The sequence below is a fragment of the Zalophus californianus genome, chromosome 6 (genome assembly GCF_009762305.2).
Source record: "Zalophus californianus isolate mZalCal1 chromosome 6, mZalCal1.pri.v2, whole genome shotgun sequence".
NCBI classification, from domain to species: domain Eukaryota; kingdom Metazoa; phylum Chordata; class Mammalia; order Carnivora; family Otariidae; genus Zalophus; species Zalophus californianus.
In genome coordinates, this window is record NC_045600.1 from 70985638 (window position 1) to 71003694 (window position 18057).

The 18057-nt window shown below is 55.2% G+C and overlaps 4 protein-coding genes across 7 annotated transcripts; 1 reads left to right on the forward strand and 3 right to left on the reverse strand.

Moving 5' to 3' along the window:
* Positions 1-32: 32 nt before the first annotated feature.
* LTB4R (leukotriene B4 receptor) lies at positions 33-2817 on the reverse strand. Its single transcript, XM_027569821.1, is given in 2 exon segments — positions 33-2748; positions 2751-2817. Coding segments are annotated over 2 exon segments (1074 nt in total). The 3' UTR covers positions 33-1741.
* Positions 2767-8373, reverse strand: LTB4R2 (leukotriene B4 receptor 2). 3 transcript variants are annotated; one of them, XM_027569819.2, is made up of 4 exons: positions 7754-8373; positions 5834-7407; positions 3401-5626; positions 2767-2790 (listed from the first exon to the last, which is right to left on the reverse strand). In XM_027569819.2, exon 2 carries the CDS (start codon positions 7395-7397, stop codon positions 6324-6326), a length of 1074 nt encoding a protein of 357 aa, XP_027425620.1. In that variant the 5' UTR covers positions 7398-7407; positions 7754-8373; the 3' UTR covers positions 2767-2790; positions 3401-5626; positions 5834-6323. The 3 variants fall into 3 exon arrangements, with proteins under 3 accessions (XP_027425620.1, XP_027425619.1, XP_027425621.1); XM_027569818.2 differs by having other exon boundaries at positions 3401-7407; XM_027569820.2 differs by lacking the exon at positions 2767-2790 and having other exon boundaries at positions 3399-3525; positions 5550-7407.
* Positions 8374-9877: 1504 nt separating this feature from the next.
* On the forward strand, positions 9878-12652 carry CIDEB (cell death inducing DFFA like effector b). The gene is made up of 5 exons (XM_027572601.1): positions 9878-10032; positions 10337-10481; positions 11367-11516; positions 11743-11933; positions 12099-12652. The coding sequence occupies exons 1-5, from the start codon at positions 9992-9994 to the stop codon at positions 12235-12237; spliced, it is 666 nt and encodes a 221-aa protein (XP_027428402.1). The 5' UTR covers positions 9878-9991; the 3' UTR covers positions 12238-12652.
* On the reverse strand, positions 12651-18049 carry NOP9 (NOP9 nucleolar protein). Of its 2 annotated transcripts, XM_027572599.1 has the most exons (10): positions 17712-18049; positions 16833-17288; positions 15950-16060; positions 15566-15707; positions 15287-15479; positions 14505-14645; positions 13995-14120; positions 13602-13838; positions 13277-13382; positions 12651-12934 (listed from the first exon to the last, which is right to left on the reverse strand). In XM_027572599.1, the coding sequence occupies exons 1-10, from the start codon at positions 17956-17958 to the stop codon at positions 12777-12779; spliced, it is 1917 nt and encodes a 638-aa protein (XP_027428400.1). In that variant the 5' UTR covers positions 17959-18049; the 3' UTR covers positions 12651-12776. The 2 variants fall into 2 exon arrangements, with proteins under 2 accessions (XP_027428400.1, XP_027428401.1); XM_027572600.1 differs by lacking the exon at positions 14505-14645.
* Between the last annotated feature and the right edge of the window lie 8 nt (positions 18050-18057).

Genomic DNA, 18057 nt, shown 5'->3' on the forward strand with positions numbered 1-18057 from the left:
CTTTGGGCTCTGCACTGAGCGTGGAGCCTGCTTGAGATTCTCTCTCTCCCTCTGCCCCTTCTCTCTCTCTTTCCTCTTTCTCTAAAAAAAAAAAAAAAAAAAAGACTCTGGTATGACTGGAGCCAATCGATGTCAGAAGCTTCTGGTATAGCTGCGCATCACCTTCTCCTTGCCTCTCAACAGGATGCTTCTTCCCAAGCTAAACTGAGTTGTGTATGCAAGTGTGATCATGAGTATGTTAGAAAGGAGTGATTCTTCACAAGCTCAGGAAGAGGACTGCCTCAGCCTCCCTGCCTGATTCCAGTATTTTGTACACCTCGGAAGTGTAAAGAATTTTAGCCACATGACTCAAAATAAGGATTTGTCCTTTCCTGCTCCCCACCCACAAATACTGGGAAGGAATGGCTAGGAAAGTGTCATTTGACCTTTATTCATTCAATAAACACTAAGTAAGCACTTACTCTGTGCTTCCTAGGCAGCATGGGCGCGAGAGGCCTGGGAAATGATCTGTCAGGTCCCTCCCTGTTTTCAGCTGCTGCTGTCAGATTGACCCATGCTTTCCAGCCAAGACCTGTAGACAGTTTTGGGATTCTCTTGTTCTCAGGTCCCTCAGATGCCCTCTTGCTTCCTTCTGCATCCTTCTGTGCAGGTGCTGATATTATGGGGGTCTTGAAGCATCCTTGGTTCGTTCCTGCCTGCTCAAATTTGGGGGTCTGTGAGCGATATCTTGACACCCTAGGTTTGTTACAGATGTTGCACATGGATTCTTGGTTTTTCTCCTAGTTGCTCTTTCTTTATGGGAGAGATTCAAAAAGTACTCTGCAGCCACTTCTGCTACCATCTTCCTAAAATGCTGTTGGGACAGAGCCAGTCTGAGGCTCTCTAAAACAGTCATCCCTCAGAAAGAATGACTTAACCCTCTCACTTGTGGGAATCTTAATTTCCTAAGAGTGACCAGGGTCACAGAGGGCATCAGAGTGTATTTTGGGTGCTGGCAGAAAGCTGACGTGCAGAATTCCAGGGCCCAAACCTGATGACTTTGTTTTCAGGGGAGACGTCCTTGGGAGATGGAGGGAAGGGAGGCGTCCCCTTAGAACATTGCCCACTGAAAGGACAAAGATGAGTAGCAGGAAGTTGGAGTCATGGTAACAGTGATACCTATCACAAGCTTCAGGGTAGAGGTCCCACAGCAGTGCTATGTGTACTCAGAACATCTGCTAATTCAGGGAGTCTGGAGTGATAAGCCACATGAGTGGCCTTCCTTGGTCAGCTCCTTCAGGGGTCTGTAGCCCTGTGTTGCTCTAAGTATTACCTGCAGAGCACCTGCCTCAGAATGGGGCAGGAGAGGGGGTTCTGGGTTCTCTATCTTTGTGTCCCTTCCCAAACCGAAAATCACGGGAAACTAAAGGATGTGCCTCTCAACTGTTGAGAAGGACCTCACCCCCCCAACCCCACCGCCGCAAGAGCGCGCCGGGGCACGCCTCTCGCCCCTAATGCGCGCGCCCCACACACAGGGCTGACCCAACGTGAGACCAGTTTTAATTGCAAAGCTGCTCCGGGCTTTCACTCTGCCCTTACCTGCCCCGCCCCTCCCTCCTCTTCCGCTCCACCCTCCTCGCGGTTCTCCTCCGCCTCCGCCTCGGGGTAAACTGGGTCAGGCCAACGTAGGGAGCATTCGGCCGAGCCGCGAGGACAGCCAGCGTCCTTCCACCAGCAACCCCGAGGCCTAGTTCAGTTCGCTTCACTGGAGAGCGTCGATGGAGTCCGCGAGGCTCTCGGAGGGGCCGGTCTCGGAAGGGGCGGGGGCGCCCCTCACCGTCTGGCCCAGGGTGCCCCCGCGGCGGGCGCTGGACGCCTCGGAGCCGGTGCCCTCCAACAGCTTGGCCACGAAACCCACGCCGGCCGAGCGCAGCAGGCCGCCGCCGGCCCACGCGTACAGCACGGGGTTCACGCTGCTGCTCAGGAAGGCCAGCGCGATGAACACATAGCGCGCCAGGAGCAGCGGGTCTCCCCTCGGCTCCGGCCCCGGCCCCCTGCCCGCCAGCGCCCGGCCGGCCTCGGCCAGGTTCACCACGTGGTAGGGCAGCCAGAAGGCGACGAAGGCCAGGATGATGAGCGCCACCAGGCGGCCGGTGCGGCGCCTGCGGCGGAAGCGCCGGGCCTGCAGCCTGAGCCTGATGTACGAATAGCTGACCACCACCACCAGGAAGGGCAGCAGGAAGCCGGTGAAGGCCTCGAAGAGCAGATGGAATGCCTTGGCTCGTTCGCTGGAGTAGTTCAGGAAGCACAGGGTCTGGTTGTTCAGTGTGCGGTACATGATGACGGGTGTGGCCAGCAGAAGGGACATCACCCAGATGCTTGCTAGCACCCACCAGGCAACGGCCTTGGTACGAAACTTCTGGGACACAAAGGGGAGGGCCACCGCCAGCGAGCGGTCCAGACTCATGACCGTGATCAGCAGGACGCTGGCGTACATGCTGACTCCGCAGGTATAGTGAAACAGGCGGCAGCCAACCAGTCCAAACACCCAGGTGCTGCGGGCCACAGAGTACAGGAAAAAGGGGGCAGTGAACAATACAGCCAAGTCCGCCAGGGCCAGGTTCAGCACGAGCAAGGCTGTGACAGAGCGCTTCCGCATCTTTACCAGGATGCTCCACACCACAAAGCTGTTACCAGGAAGCCCCACAGCCAGCGCCACTGACAGTATGACGATAGTCAAGGGAATGATGAACATGACACCTAGTGAAGAGGTACTGCCCCAGATGTAGTGTCCGTGGCCACTGCAAGGACCTGGAGAGTGAGGGCGAACACAGGCATGAGGGTAGGGGGCCCGAGGCTTCCTCCCGCCCTGGATACACCTAGCCTGAGGACTCTGGTCCGTCTCCAAGATCAGCAGCAGCAGATGCACCTCTGCAGTATACTGCCTTCATCCCTTCATCAACGGACCTGGCTTCAGGGGATCTGGCAGAGCACAAAGACAGGTTTCTAACTGGACGATGGGGCTCCTTCTTGCCCACAGACCCGATTGCCAAATACAGAGCTACAGCAGCAGCATTTCCATACCCTTTCTGCCTCCTTCCCTTCTGAGACCCAGAACCAAACAGGGCGGGGGGCCTTCCTTACCAAAGCTGCACCCCTCAGAAGCCTAGCTCCTCTGTCACCTGCCAGGCCCTTAGCCCCCTCAGTCCCGTCGACTTCCTCCAGTCACCTGCCGACTCCAGAGCTGCCCAGGGCCCACCAGGAATAACAGGCATGGGGAGGAGTTTGTGGATAGGAGACAAGAACAAGTCCTCCCTGGTCCTTTTACCACTGGTCAGGCTTTCTTTGGAAATTCCTTTGCACCTTCTCTCACGGTTGTATCCTGCCCCACCCCTACCTCCCCTGCTCCCAGGATACTTACTTCCAGGCTTTGCCGGGTACCGGTTGGAAGCTGGTGCCAATCCCAAGGTCAGGGCAGAGTGGCGCAGCTTATCCCCAGGTCAGCCCCAGTTCCAGGGTCCCAGCCCCAGGTCTGGGTGCTGTCAGCTAAGTCCGCCAGAGAGGAAGTACCAAGAAGCAGAGGAGGGGGAAGGCACATCTTCCTGAGGGTGGGGCTGACACTCCTAGCCCTCCCTTCACTGGGGGAGGGGAGGGGAGATAGTCTTTGTGTTCCCGAAGAGCCCAGCAGGGAGAAAGACTCCTCATGGGTGGGACCAGATGAGAAGAGCCCAGGAAGGTGGAATGAGAGGAAAGGGGGGGTGAGGGAGTGAGTAGGCTGGGGTGTGCCCTCAGATGCAGGTCTAGACCGGAGAATTGGACAGAGTAATAAACTGTCATACAGGAGGAGGGAGGGAAGCCAGAGAAGGGAAATGGCCTCAGATGGAGAGGCAGGAATGTTGGGTATCTTTATACGTTGTGTAAATAATGCAGATTCTTAGATCAATAGGAAGCGTAGGTTAGACCTGTGGCTAGGTTATGGGTTTGGGTTTAGGTAACATCAGGACAGCACCCTGTCTTTGGCTTGGATTCAAGCCATGAGTGGAGGGGGAGGGGGAAGGCCCTCTTTCAGCACCCAAATCTATTCCCTCACTTAAAAGGGTTGCTTCAGCTCTAGGTCAGTCAGTTCTCCCTTCCCTTTGGCAGAAGCCAAAGTCCAAAGGATCTCCTTAGAATCGCACAGAATGCCAGTTTCTCCGCCCTTCCCCAGCCACTTGCCTTACACTTGCCTGTGTGGCTTGCCTGCCACATGAATTTGGATTTAAGATCTGGGCACTGGGCAAAGAGGTTGGCGCCCTCTCTATTGTACCTTCCCATAGTTGGCTGTCCAGTCCCACCTCAGACACACAGAAAAGGTGGAGCCTGAGCACAGGGAGAGGAGGTGGGGGCAGTGATGCCTCACACCTGCCCTGCCAGGAGGGGCAACCAGGAATGTGCAAAGAGGAACAGCCTTCCCAAATGGTCACTCTTCTCCCTTCTTGGAGGGAGGGCAGTCTCCCCCTGTGACCTCTCCTGCAGGGGCTAAGATCTGAGAAGTCTTTCCTTCAGTCTGACTGTGAGCCTTCCTGCTTCCCTGCCAACTCTGTCACTTGTCAGGAAAGACGTGGCATGTGATGGTGGTCACTGCGGTCCCTTACCCTTCACAGCGTGCCCACTTTCTCTGCTTTGAGAAAAGGCCAGCGCAGAGCAGACCCAGCAGCTGTGAGGCAGAGGATGTGATGCAAAGAAATGGGCTGAAACCGCAGCAAGAAGGCAGAGTTGAGGAAGGGCTTTCTGACCACAGATACTGTGAGACGGGGACTATGGAAGAGAGGAAGTTGGGGAGCCTCTGCCCCGGCACATGAGAACAGGAAGAAGCCCCTGCTGTCGGTGTTTGGGGATGAAAGTTCTGGCTCAGAGCTCCAGGGTTAACCAGAGGCTCCTTCTGGCAGAAGCTGGGTTGTCTTTGCCTCCTCTCCCAAACTACTCCCCACCTCCATGTCTCTCAATGGCCTTTCTTCCTCCACCCCAGACTAGATACTCTAAGCATACTTCCTGCCCCCCAAATCCAGAGCTCCACTTCCGCCCCAGTTTGGGTGGCCCTGGCATGACCCTGAGGACTGAATTTCGTCTGTTGTTTCTTGGCCTCTGCCTGGGTGGTGTAAACAGTCACTAATGCAGAACCTGGGGTGATGGTCCCGAGGGAGCACTCACGTAAACGGCCATCAGAGTTTGCCAAGGACTGAGAGGACTGGAACAAGAGATGTTCAGCACTAAAACTGGGAAAGCCTTGGGCAAACAAGGACGAGTCGGTCACGCTAGTGACCGCATGTGTGTGCACGTGGACACCCTCTAATAAAGAATCCTATCCTACATCCTCAAACTCAAAAGTGTTGGGATCCAGAACAGCTTTAGGACCTAGAGATGGAGAGACTCCAAAAGATGGGGGCCAAGAAGTATTGGAGGGTGCTGAGCAACAGCTAGCAGTCTTGGGAGGAGTCAAGATTTGGCAGAAAGAAAAAGGAGACAAAGGAGAGGGGGCACCTCCCTGAAAAACTCTCCTGTCCTCCAGCCATCCACACCACTCCCCATACCTGCTCAGCTCCAAGCCCCAAACGTCCCCAGGGGTGAGCATGTGCCTGCTCCTGGGCTCCTTTTTGAGTCAGGTGACCTTTGGGGGAAGAGTTGGATTCAGAGAGGAAGACAAATCTGACGCCCAGGGCTCCTTCCCCCGCTGTACCAACTGCAAGACAGGAAAACTATCCTCTCAAACCCCACAGATTATCTTTCCCTTTCCAAAGCCAGGTTTTTCTCCACTCGGCTCTTGCAGACCCCAGAGAATGGATCCCACCCCCATCCCTCATTCAAGCACCCATACCTTTCCTTCCGCTTTCTCCCTTTATTTCCAGAGTGGTTCAATAGGTTGGCCTGGGAGACCCAGGCTACCTGGGCTGGGGAGGACAAGTCAAGATGCCACTGAAGGCTGGCAGTGCCCAGCCTCGGGCTGACCCAGGAGAGAACCAGGTGGCTTCAGTACAACTCAGGCATGACAAACTACCAGCGGGGGCATGCTTATGCCATCATGTAATGCCCCCCCCCCCAGTGTATTTCACAGTAGCTCTTGGCAGCAAGTCAGCAGCTCTGGCACAGAGGCACATGCCAACCTGCAAGCACACAGTACCATCACCATTTGCAGTCCCTCTGTTTAGAGGTACCTGGGCCTGCCCCAGGGGTATAATTCTGCCCAGAAAGATCCAAACTGTGGCCAGAGAAGGGTCCCCAAACGCTCCAGAGTGGTTCCCTGAGTTCTGGGGGAGGGACGATGGAAGGGGACAGGGAAGAGGCAGGCCCGGTTGTAGGGTCTGGTGTCAAGGTTCCCATCCCTGACTGTCCTTCACCCCGCCCCCGGGGTCTCCATCGCCCCGGCCCTGCGCCACCACTTTAAGCCTAGGGGTAGCTCGGAGCTCCATGGTCCCCTCCCTAGAGCGGCCGCTCCCTCGGGCCTCTCCCGAGCCCTCAAAGAGCCGCGTGAGGAAGCGGGGGCCTGCCCGGGGCAGCAGATCCCCGGCGGTGAAGACGTAGAGCACCGGGTTGACGCTGGAGCTGAAGAAGGCCAAAGCGGTAGTTCCAGCCCGCGCCGCCTGGCCCGCCCCGCCCAGCCTCGCCAGGGCCCCTCCGGGCGGAGCCAGCGCGGCCGCCACCTGCAGAATGTTGACCGCGTGGTAGGGGGCCCAGAGCAAGCCGAAGGCGAGCACGATGGCGCTCACCAGCCGGCCCACCCGCGTCCCGTGCCGCCCGGCGCCCCAGCGGGCACCCCGCAGCCGCGCCAGCGTCAGGCCGTAGCAGCCGAGCACCAGCCCGAAGGGGAGCACGAAGGCCGTCAGCGTCTCCAGGCTCAGGTGGGCGGCGGTGTGGGCCGGCGACGGGTGGCACAGCTGGCACACGCGGTCTCCCCACACGTGGCGGTAGACGGCGGCCGGGGCGGCGAGTAGCAGCGCGGCCAGCCAGACGGCCAGCAGCAGGCGGCGGGCCAGGGCCGGACTGCGCAGCCGGGGCGCCAGGAACGGCCGGGTGACGGCCAGGCAGCGCTGCAGGCTGAGCAGGCTGGTGAGCAGGACGCTGGCGTACATGCTGAGCGCACACGCGTAGTACACGGCCTTGCAGCCCGTCTGGCCCAGCGGCCACGCCTGCCCCGCCAGGAAGGCCACGAAGAGAGGCGTGAGCAGCAGCACCGCGCCGTCGGCCAGCGCCAGGTGCAGCACGAGCGTGGCCGCCAGCGGTCGCCCCTGTGCGGGCCGCCAGCCCGCCAAGCTCCACACGACGAAGCCATTGCCGGGCAGCCCCAGCAGCGCCGCCAGCAGTAGGAAGGCCGTGCCCGTGACCCGCGAGGCCTTCCAGCTCAGCAGCGTCTCGTTCCCCGGGGGCCGGTAGCAGGCCAACATTCTTCTGCACCTACCGGGGGGAGGGGGGACGGGGCAGGGGGGGGGGGGAGACGGAAAGGGCCATAGAAGGCATTTAGGGACTCTGTCTCCTCCCACCTCCCTGTCCTCCGTCTCGGAGCCTTGACTCAAACACTACTTCTTGGCCGACCCTAGCCCCAACTCAAACACTACTTCTTGGAACCCAAATGCCCTGCTGTCGGTCAGCTGACCTCCCCAGGCCTGACTCCCGGTTCCCACTCTCGCGACCTCCACCTCCACCCCCTTTAGTTGGGCCCCTCCTTTGTCCAGCCCCATTGCTTCTACCTCAGCAGAACGTGAGTGGTGGGAAGTCAACGTGCATGAGCAGAGCTACTTACCCAGCCGGGAGCTAGAAGGATGGTGGGCCCGCGAGGAGCCTGGGAAGCTGAAAGGCACAGCAGCAGCAGGAGAGGTGCCTACTCCTAACCTGTGCTTGTCAGGTTTGCAGTGTGAGACGAGAAGGGGGAGGGCCAAGGTGGGGCTCTTCTCGGGCCTCTCACTGGGGCCCCTCCTGCACTCTACTCTTTCCCATCACTAACACGCCCAGGCGTGTGAGAGTCCGCCTCCCTAGGAAACAGGATAAGCTGCAGGGTACAGATAAGATTCCCAGATCATGTAGGTGAGTAGGGACACTGCTGAGTCCTGACTCTGGGTCCTGCATCTGCACTCATGCCTCCCCCCAGTTCTGGCCCCAGTTGCCCCAACCTTGCCACCTGCCTGTTATATGCTCTCAGGCTTCCCTGGCCAGCACTCAGCAGAGAAGGTGACCCAAACTACTCATTCCCCCAGCTGCTCTATCTTGGCCCATTTCCAGACTTCTGATCCAGGTGAGCCCCCTTTTCCCTCAGTTTCCTACCTACTCTTCTTATCTCTTACCTTAGGCCCTGTCCCAGTCGTTCCCCCCCCTCCCCGGGGGGGGGGGGGCTCTCACTGGGCTGTCATTTACAGCTTCCAGTCACGGTGCTGAGTTCTGGAGGATGCATGGAGGTACAAGGGGCTTATAACCTCCTTGAGGAATCATAACACACAACCTCCAAGAGACCCTACTACCGAGCTGTACCAGGATACAAGATAAGAAGAAAAGAATCGGTGCATTGGTAGAGACATACCGACAAGAAGCCTTCTCTGGGTGAAGAAGTCAGGCAAAGCCTGGAAATGAAGACATTCTAGGGGGACCTGGTACACTGATAAGGTGGAGGTAAGGGGAAAGATCCCTGCCCCGTCAACAGCTGGAACTGGGGGCTCCCAAGGAGCCAGGACGCCAGTATTGTCTCAGTTTGGGTTACTTCCAAAGCACAGCCTGAATTAAGGGCTTGGGTACAGGTAATCCTGCATCTGGCAGGTCAGCTCTGGAAGCAGGAGTGAGGGAGCAGGGCAGAAGAGGGGAAAAGAGAGCCAGGAAGAATATGTTGTTGGGTCCCTTCAGTAGGGATCAGGAAGCTCTCAGAAGTACACAGAACACCTCCCAGAAAGACAGAAGACTGGGACACTGGTGCCCAGCTTGTATTCCCCATGGTCTGAGGGCTGTCCTGGAGGTATTATACACATTTGCAGCCTGTACTTGTCAGGAGTCTGAGTGGGCTGCCATAGCTTCGGACCCCGAGGCAGGAAAGCAGAGATTCACACTCATGTGATGGGTTCAGCCTTAGTGAGAGTCTGAGCTTCCAGACAAATGTCCACCACAACTGTCGCTGAAATCAGAGCAGACTCAGGGCACCAAAAGCTAGTCTCAGTGTCTTCAAAGGACACCCCCCCCTTCACATCTCCTTCGTGCCCATTAAGTGGCCAAGTGAAAGGTGAGAGAGAAAGTGACCAGTCCAGTGTGGCTAAAGCAAGCCGTTCTGGAGAACAAAGCCGGTCCCTCCCCTAGATCAGGGAGGAAGAAGCAGGGAAGCAGGAAGTCCATGGTCCCTGCCAGGATCCTGGTAATCCTGGATCCGTGCAGCAGGATCCATTCTCCCCTCACCGCCCACCCTGGCACACTGCCTTACCCCTCATTATGTCCAAGCCCTGCCCACAATCCCACCCTCAGCCTGGCCTCCCTTTTGCTAAAGCTGCAGTTTGTGGCTTTCACAGTAGGTGGCGGCAAGTTCAGTGCAAATCCCACATAATGCAACTTCTCAAGGACTGGGAGCCCGAAACTATCCTTAGAAATTCTCTCCATAGAAAGAAAAAGACCAGAGATCACATCCCATCCCATCCTCTTACACCGTTCCCATTTATCCTCAGCACACGCCGCCACCAGACACACACACACACACACACACACACACACACACACACACACACACACACACACACACCCAAGCTTCTGTGACTTTTGCGGCAACTCTGGACATCCATCCCTCCTCCACGATCCCATCTAGGCCCCTCCCCTTTCCCTCCCCTTGGACTTTGCCCCTCTTACTGGCCTGGCAGGGGGGGCCAGAGTCCGGGGTGACTCATCCCCCACCTCACTGGGGCTGAGATCCTAGCTCTGTAACAGAAAACACCACCACTTCAGCCCCAGCACAGCGGAGAACCACCCAGCCTAGAACTCACTGGGACAGGCAACTCTCCTGCTCCTTCCCTCCACCATGGAGTACCTCTCATCCCTAAACCCCAGTGGTCTGCTCAGGTGATTTCTAACCCTCCTCTCTACCCCCCAACTCTGAGGATAGTGCATGGCAACAAAATTCCACTCAGCCCCCTGGGAGACTCAGAGACTCACATACCCCTTCCCTTCCCCGCCCCCACTTTCCGCAGTGGGCTTGTCCAGCTATGGAACCACCACTGACCACCCCTCCTCTCTCCCTCTCTCCCTAGGCTACTCTGATCTCCAAACCTAGATCCCTCCCTAACTCTCCAAGCACCCCACCCCCAGTCATCCCCCCTGCAGTCGCCAAACTCCTCAGTTCTTGACCTTTCTTGCCAACTACCAGGTCAGTATCCAGTATGAGCTCTGAGATTGGCCGGAAAGTCTGGACTTCAGCTCCACCACCCCAGCGACCTTTCCGAGTCTGTGATCACAAGCGGAGCACCCGGAAAGGTCTGACAGCTGCCACCCGCCAGGAACTGCTAGACAAGGTAAGTGAGCCAAATCCCTAAGTTCCTATTGCAGGGGCAGCCAGGGTGCTAGAGAAGAGTGAGAACTTGGAGTGAACAGAAAGGCTGAGGTTAGTTACATGGCTGCCCCTCCCTCTAAGGGCTAAAAGGGGGGGGAGGCGCGGTCAGCCCAATGACCAATGCTGTATTTAGGTCAGTTCATTTCTTTTCCAGGGCGTAGAGGAAGGAGTGGATAGGGAGGGTTGGAGGGATGGCATTCAGAAGTCAGTATGGAGTGTCGATTTGTATGACAAATCAAGTTCAAGGCCTGATTCTATCAGGACTTGCTGGTTTGCTAGTGTCAAACTGTAGGATGTTGTTCAGTCTATCAAAACTTCAGTTTCTTCATCTACAGAAAGGGAATAATGACACACCTTCCTCCTAGAGTTGTTGGAAGGAGTCAGGGAGGACAATGTATGTAAAGTACTCCATAGATAGATGCCTGACACTAATGAAGACTCAAAAATGTTAAGGGTCATTATTACTGAAAACAGTTCTGGAGGGCTCTCTGAGGGTGAGGACAGTGAGGTAGGACACTGGAGATAAGACCGAAGGATGGACCTCAACAGAAGCAAGCAAGCTTTTCAATTCCAAGCCAATAGGAATGGCTCGAAGGGGTACAGGGGAGAAGACAGTGATGTGGACAATGACATAGGAGCAAATAGGAAGTCAGCCCTTAGTGAGGGTCCCCCAGCAACTGAAGAACACCAAGAGCTGGAGCCATTTGAAGGGATGGCAATTTTCCAGGAAGTAGAGTTGGGGTATCAGCCAGCATCTAGGGCCAACCAACGGATGTGGGGTAGCTGGGGAGGGAGGGGCATGGCTAAGCTCTGCCCCTTCTCCCTCCTGCTTCCTGTGGCTGGGCAGGCACTGGAGGCCCTGCTGCTGAGAGGGATGCTAACACTGGTGCTGGAGGAGGATGGGACCGCTGTGGAGAGTGAGGACTTCTTCCAGCTTTTGGAGGATGACACATGCCTGATGGTGCTGGAGTGCGGGCAGAACTGGAGCCCCAGCAGGGTGAGAGGCCACAGTGGGGCTGTCGTCAGCCACCAGTCTCTCTCGAGCTTCTCTAGCCCAACCATGATCCTGGGGCAGACACACTGGGAGAGGCGAGGAGTTGCCAAGGACACCTTATGAGGGGTCAAACGGTCCGGGGAAGGGTGGGTCTGACCTAGTGCTGATGGGGAATAGTGGTGGGTGCCAGGGTGGGAGGGTGCACTGTACTGATGGAAGTGCCCTACAGAGTGGCATGCTGTCATATGGCCTGGGCCGGGAGAAGCCCAAGCACAGCAAGGACATCGCCCGCATCACCTTCGACGTATACAAGCAAAACCCTCGAGACCTCTTTGGCAGCCTCAATATCAAAGCCACGTTCTACGGGCTCTACTCCATGAGTTGTGACTTTCAAGGACTCGGCCCAAAGAAAGTACTCAGGTCAGAGACCAACAGGTCATGTTTCCCCATCCCCCTACAGTTGCAGCCCCCCTAATTCCTTCTGCACTCACCTACCCCATTAGCTCTCCCTTGTGGAAAACCCCCTCGATGGCCTCCTCCCAGGTTCCCCCACCCATCTGACTCCATCTTGTCTCTGCCCTTCAGGGAGCTCCTCCGTTGGACCTCTGCACTGCTGCAAGGCCTGGGCCATATGCTGCTGGGAATTGCCTCCAGCCTTCGCCATGTAGTAGAAGGGGCCGAGCAGTGGCACTGGCAGCAGCAGGGTCGCCTCCATCCCTACTGAGAAGGGGCTCTGAGCTGCTTTCTGCCCCTAGACTCATTCCAAGAGACATACTGTGAGGACTGTGACAGCATTGGCTTTGGAGATGGGAGGACAGTGCAGATGAGATGACTCACCGGATTTCCCCACTGTCTTCTGACCCCACTGTTACAGGCCCCATCAGCATAAGGCCTTCCAGTCTAGCCTATACCCTTTCCTGAAGAATGCTGTTCCCTTCCCAGCCATCTTTCCGGCCTCCCACTTACCCTGAAAGGCCACAGGCCCATCCCCCAAGCATCTCAATTCCACCCTGATCATTGCTACATCTAGATTCTTTGCACCTCCTCCAGTCCCTAAGCTTCCCAATGCACTGAATTCAGCCCTCTTTGACTTTGTCTCGATTTCTTTATACCCTTCTCCCCAAAATAACAAAAACATTTCCAACAAAAATATAAAAATATTTATTATTAAGACTTCTGACTCCAACTTAAACTACAAAGGGGACAGGACAGGTATGCCCTTTACCCTTCCCCCATCAACACCCAGTCCCAGATCCAAAGGCTTCAGTCTTCAAGTATTGAGTTCAAAGCCCGCCTCCGCTTGGCCACTGCCCCCTGCTGCTGTTCCCAAGCCTCTCGGCGCTTCAGGAAAGTAGTCAGGGCCACGTTTCGAGCCACATGGTGGCCAAAAGGGTCTCTTATCAGCTCCTGGTTCTGCTCCCCTGCAAATGGAAACACTCATGTTCAGTATCATCATGCAGTCACCCACCATGCTCAAAGGGCCTCCCCCTGAGTGAAGGCCCTTCCATTTTCCCTGGGCCCTGGGTTGGTCTCGGGATCATGAATACCTCACTCTCCAAAGAGGAGAAGCTAGGGGAGGGGTGGGAGCACAGGGCTGCATAATCAGCAGACGAGAAGGGGAGGAGAGCAGATTGCTAAGAACCCATGGCCAACACCATCCTTTAGAACCGAAGTCTCTGCTGAATATAAGTCCCCTCTCCAGCCACCCAGCCATCTGAAGTGAGGGAAGTTTGGAAAGGTCAGAGAGAGGTGCCGGTACTCACCCAGCTCAGCAGCAATTTCCTTCCGGGCCCCCAAGGCTGCTCCACTCCAGATGGCATCTAGTACACGGCTGCCATGGCGACTACAGGCCAGAGCCACATATTGTCCCTGCAGTGAGACAGGCAAGGTAGGTCCCCCTAGGGCAGTCCACAAAGGTGTGCTGGGGAGGGCAAGGTGTGAAGTGAATGAAGTTTCCAAAGTTTACAGGTGGAGTCAAGAGACTCTGGGAACTACATATTCTCTCTTTGACTCTGAAGGACAGTACTAGGGCAAGCTCATGTTCTCTTAAATGGATGTTAGTAGGGGCATCAAAGCAGGAACTAGAACCTTTAGGGTCTTCAGCACACGGCGGCGCTGCTTGCGCGTCACGGAGGGGCTGGTCAGGATGGCATCGAGCACGTGTGAGCCAGCAGGGCTCTGGGCTAGAGTCAGAAGTTGTGGTCCCGTCAAAGCACCCAGACTTTGAAGTATAATACCAGGACTAGAGAAATGCAACAGATGCTGGAGCAGGAGAGACCCCAGGACTGTCACGTCCCCCAGGGCCCTGGCTGTGGCCATGTCCACCTGGAAGGACAGAGAGAGGGCATTAGGAGGCAGCCACCAAACTGCCACCTCTGCCTGGATGAAGCCAGAGACCTCACCACCCTCACCACAAGGGTGAAGGACTTTTTAAACCCTGGCCCCCAACTAGTCACTGGCTTGGCCCCTCTCCTACCTCACCTGGTGCTCTGCAGGCACTGCCCCCTCCTCCTCCAGCAGTCCATAGTACACCTCATAAGCCATCAAAGTGGCAAAGAGGGGCACACAGGCCACTTGCCGGGAAGAGGGCTCTGCACAGTGGAATGCCTACAGGAGAGGACAAAACATGATGAATCTGAGAACTACCTCATCCCTAACCCCGACTCTCTAGACAAGGGAAAGCATTCAGGAGACGTGAGAGAGTAAGCTGCACAAGGGCAGGATCTCCTCTGCCTTGCTGTATCCCCAGCCTCTATACACATGACAGGGGTTGAATAAACATTTAGTCCTTAAATAAACCGTTCTCTTAGTCCTGGGAGACAATTTTCATTCCAGGGCTATGAGATGGGTTTGGCTTCATTTCTCCCTGTATCTGTGAACTCCTCGGGCATGAGACCTCTTCGAGTCCAGAGATACAATCACCGAAGATCAGAGAAGTCCTAACTGGTAGAATTTGAACTGAGGGCATAAATGGGTGGCGGGTAATATCACCTCCAACAACAGCTGCAGGACCTGGGCTTGGTGGGCCCCAACTCTGCGGCATGCCCCCACCAGGGCAATGACCACCCCTGGGTGACCTTGAGCCAGCACAGCTTCCAGGGCAGGGCTCAGCTCCTCAAACACAGGGGACAGCTGAGGAGAGACACAGAATGAAGAATCTTTGGCATTCTGTAACAGTGGACTAAGTTATTCAGAGAAAACTTCCTACTGAAAACAACTAAAAACGCTAGATAGGCATTGCCAATATCAGGGTTTTGGTTTGGCCACATAAAGTCCAGGACCAGGGGACAGTTTTAGAGGTGCCGCCTCACTCGGGGGGAGCAGGATACTTTAAATGGCCACACTCTCAAAATAAGGGGATACTAGAATTAAATCCGCCCTTCTTACCGCAACTCCCAGCCCATGAGATCACAGGCAAGCGTGCCTTGGGGCTAAGCAGCAAAGGCAAAAAGAAGCTACGGCAATAGCCCTAGCACTCACACAGATTTGTAGCTAAGTACCCAGGGTCTGAATGGACCATGGAACCTCAAGCTGCAAATCTGGATTAAGCCAGTCTCCTGCCAGGCACCTGAGAAACTAACACAAATCCTTCCTGGAAAGAAGGCACTTTTGTCCTAAGCTCTGAGAAACCCCCAGGAATAACCTTTCAAGGGGAATGGCCAGCACACTGTCAGAGACACCGAGGCAGGCACCCAATAAAATAAGGCCCAATGAACAAGAACTAGCAGAAACAACAGAGTACAGAAAGAGATCTAGCCCCATTCTCAACTCACCAGCTCAGGGGTAGTAATAGCATCCAGTAAACGCTGCAAAGGGAAGTTGGCAATAGGGTGTGCAGCCAGGGCCTGCAGCTGCCCTTGGAAGTGATCCTCAAAGAGGCTCTGGAGCCTCAGGGGCTCCAACACCAGCAGGACCTGCTCCAGGAGTCTGGAGCTCGTCTGATCCCGCAGAAATAGCAGCAGGGGGCTAGGGACAAGGAGAATGTGATCAGGCAGCCTTTATTCTACTTCATCTAAAATACCCACATCACTTCATTCACAGCTTGACCATACCTGCCATCTGCTGAGGAGTTGCGGCTACTCAGATAGCTGATCACAGCACTGCAGAGATGAGCACAAAACTGGGGCAGTTTGCGGTGTAAGATTTGTAAGGCCACTTGAAGGCAGAAGCTGGAGATCTTGTCAGTGATAAATACTGTGGGAGAGGGCAGAAATAATCAAAGCAGCTCTTCCAAAATCCTGACAACCTGTACAACCTCAAACCTCAAGCAGTAAGGTACCAGGGACTATGGACATAAAGGCTCTATACAGAGTCTTTGCAATATCAAACCAGATCAGATTTGAAGAGGAATAAGACTGATCTAAGTAAGAGCTTTGCATGATGACAATCACCTCCAGAAAAATGGTCCTAGACCCTCCTTCTATCACCCTCCTTACCGGCAATGTCCTTCAGAAAGCAAGAGCTCAGGTCCTGAAGGCGATTCAAGAAAGTTTCAGGGACCTCAAAATCAGTTGGCTTACATTCCCGAGCTGGGGCCCTTTGTGCGTCTGAAAGATCAAAAATTTGTGCAGTGCTGGGATCACAAACTACCATCCAAGAGAGAGAATGATTCCATAGATGATCAAGGATTCAGCTTGGAGATGCAGAATATCTCTTCTCATCTGGATGACTGAACTGAGACTATGTTTCTGTTTTAATTTTTCTAAGAAATTTCAACCAGCTCCCCAGTGGTCCATAGGAGACAGGTCAAACTCTCAGTCAGGAATTCAAAGTGTTCCAAAATCAGGTCTCATCTAAACTCTCTAACCTTATTTCCCAGAGTTTTTAAAAATGTAGGTCACTGCCTATCAGTGCATCATGAAATCACTCTAGTGGATCTTAACCAGGACTTTTTCAATGGAATAGAACAGAATAAAATACACCAGAGAAGAAAATATCAAAGTAGACTGCACATATTAAGAATATTGTCTCCCGAAGTTCTGTTTTGAGTCCAATATCTGTATACATATACAGAGGCAGGTTCGGTGATGTTTAAAAAAAAAAAAATTCTGTAAGTTGTGGTTAAAAAAAAAATTGACATCCATTGCTCAAATGAATCAACTCGTACCCCTGGCCCCATTCTACTAGCTGTCCCTCAAACACACTGACACATCCTCACCTCTGGGCCTCTGCACTAATCTTTGGTTTGTTAAGCCTTGTTCTCATTCCTCTGCTAATTCTTCAAAGTCATGAGGAATTACTCTTCTGCTTACTCTCTCCTTCTGGACTTCCCAAACTCTCCTCTCCTCTAGGTCCACTTCCCTATCTTGTAGTACTTACCAGGTGACTGAGAGCCACGGTGCCTGGCTCTCTCAGACTCCAGAAGAGTCCCTCCCAACACCTGCAGCAGAGTTCTGACCACGAAGCTGCCATGTGTGTCTCCACAGTAGAAAAGAAAATCATCACACACCTCAGAGGCTAGTCCCAAAACCAGCTCCTCCAGGGTCTCCAAGGGACCATCCTTGCCATTCTCCTCCTCCTCCACGTCCTCCTCTTTCTCTGCCGGGCTCCCCAGCAATCGAGGCAGCTGCAGCAAAGCACTTTGCAAGACATGCACCCCGCATCGATGACAGGCCACAAAGCGCAAGCTGGAGCGCAAAGCAGCCCAGACTCGACACAGCGGTTTCAGGGGACTGAATCCCAACAGTTCCTGCATAATCTCACTGCCAGTCCTGTTTGTGGCCAAGGCTAGGGCCTGAGCCTCCACTTCCTTCAAAACATTGTGCACCATCAGTTCTGGAGAGACAAGAAAAGAAATATTTTAGAGACTGAGAGGAGAATAAGGTTATGTTCCATCAGTTAACAGAGTGAGGGAGAGATGGGGGAGCGATGAAGAGGATATGGGAGGGCGCCTGGGTGGCTCAGTTGGTTAAGCGGCTGCCTTCGGCTCAGGTCATGATCCTGGAGTCCTGGGATCGAGTCCCGCATCGGGCTCCCTGCTTGGCAGGGAGTCTGCTTCTCCCTCTGACCCTCCCCCGTCATGTGCTCTCTCTCTCTCTCTCTCTCTCTCATTCTTTCTCTCAAATAAATAAAAAAATCTTAAAAAAAAAGAGGATATGGGAGACGAGACTAAGTCCCAACGCCCTGGGGACCCATGAAAATTTCCCTGCCTGTCCTCGAACGAATCCCTCTTAGTCCCATCCTGCGGTTGCTCCCCACCTCGTTCTTCTCCGGTCTCGGGAGCCTCTTTCAGCGCGGACAGCGCCCGGCGGAAATACCCCAGAGCTTCGGGGCTCAGGTGAGGGTGCGCATCTAGGGCCGGCTCCGAGCTCCGGTCCGGAGGCGGGCCGGGTGGCCGCCGGCGGTCTGGTGGGGGGCGCCCCGACCCCTTGGCCCCGCGCCCTCGTTTGCCACCTGCTGGGAACCGGCGCCCCGCCTTGTGCGGGGAGCGCGGACCCAGCCCCATGGATGCTAAAGCCCCTGATCGTCCGCCAAAGCTTCCCCAGCCACAGGGGAGCAAGCAGCCAGGCGCATGCGGGGACCGGACCGAGTCTAGTAAACGCCG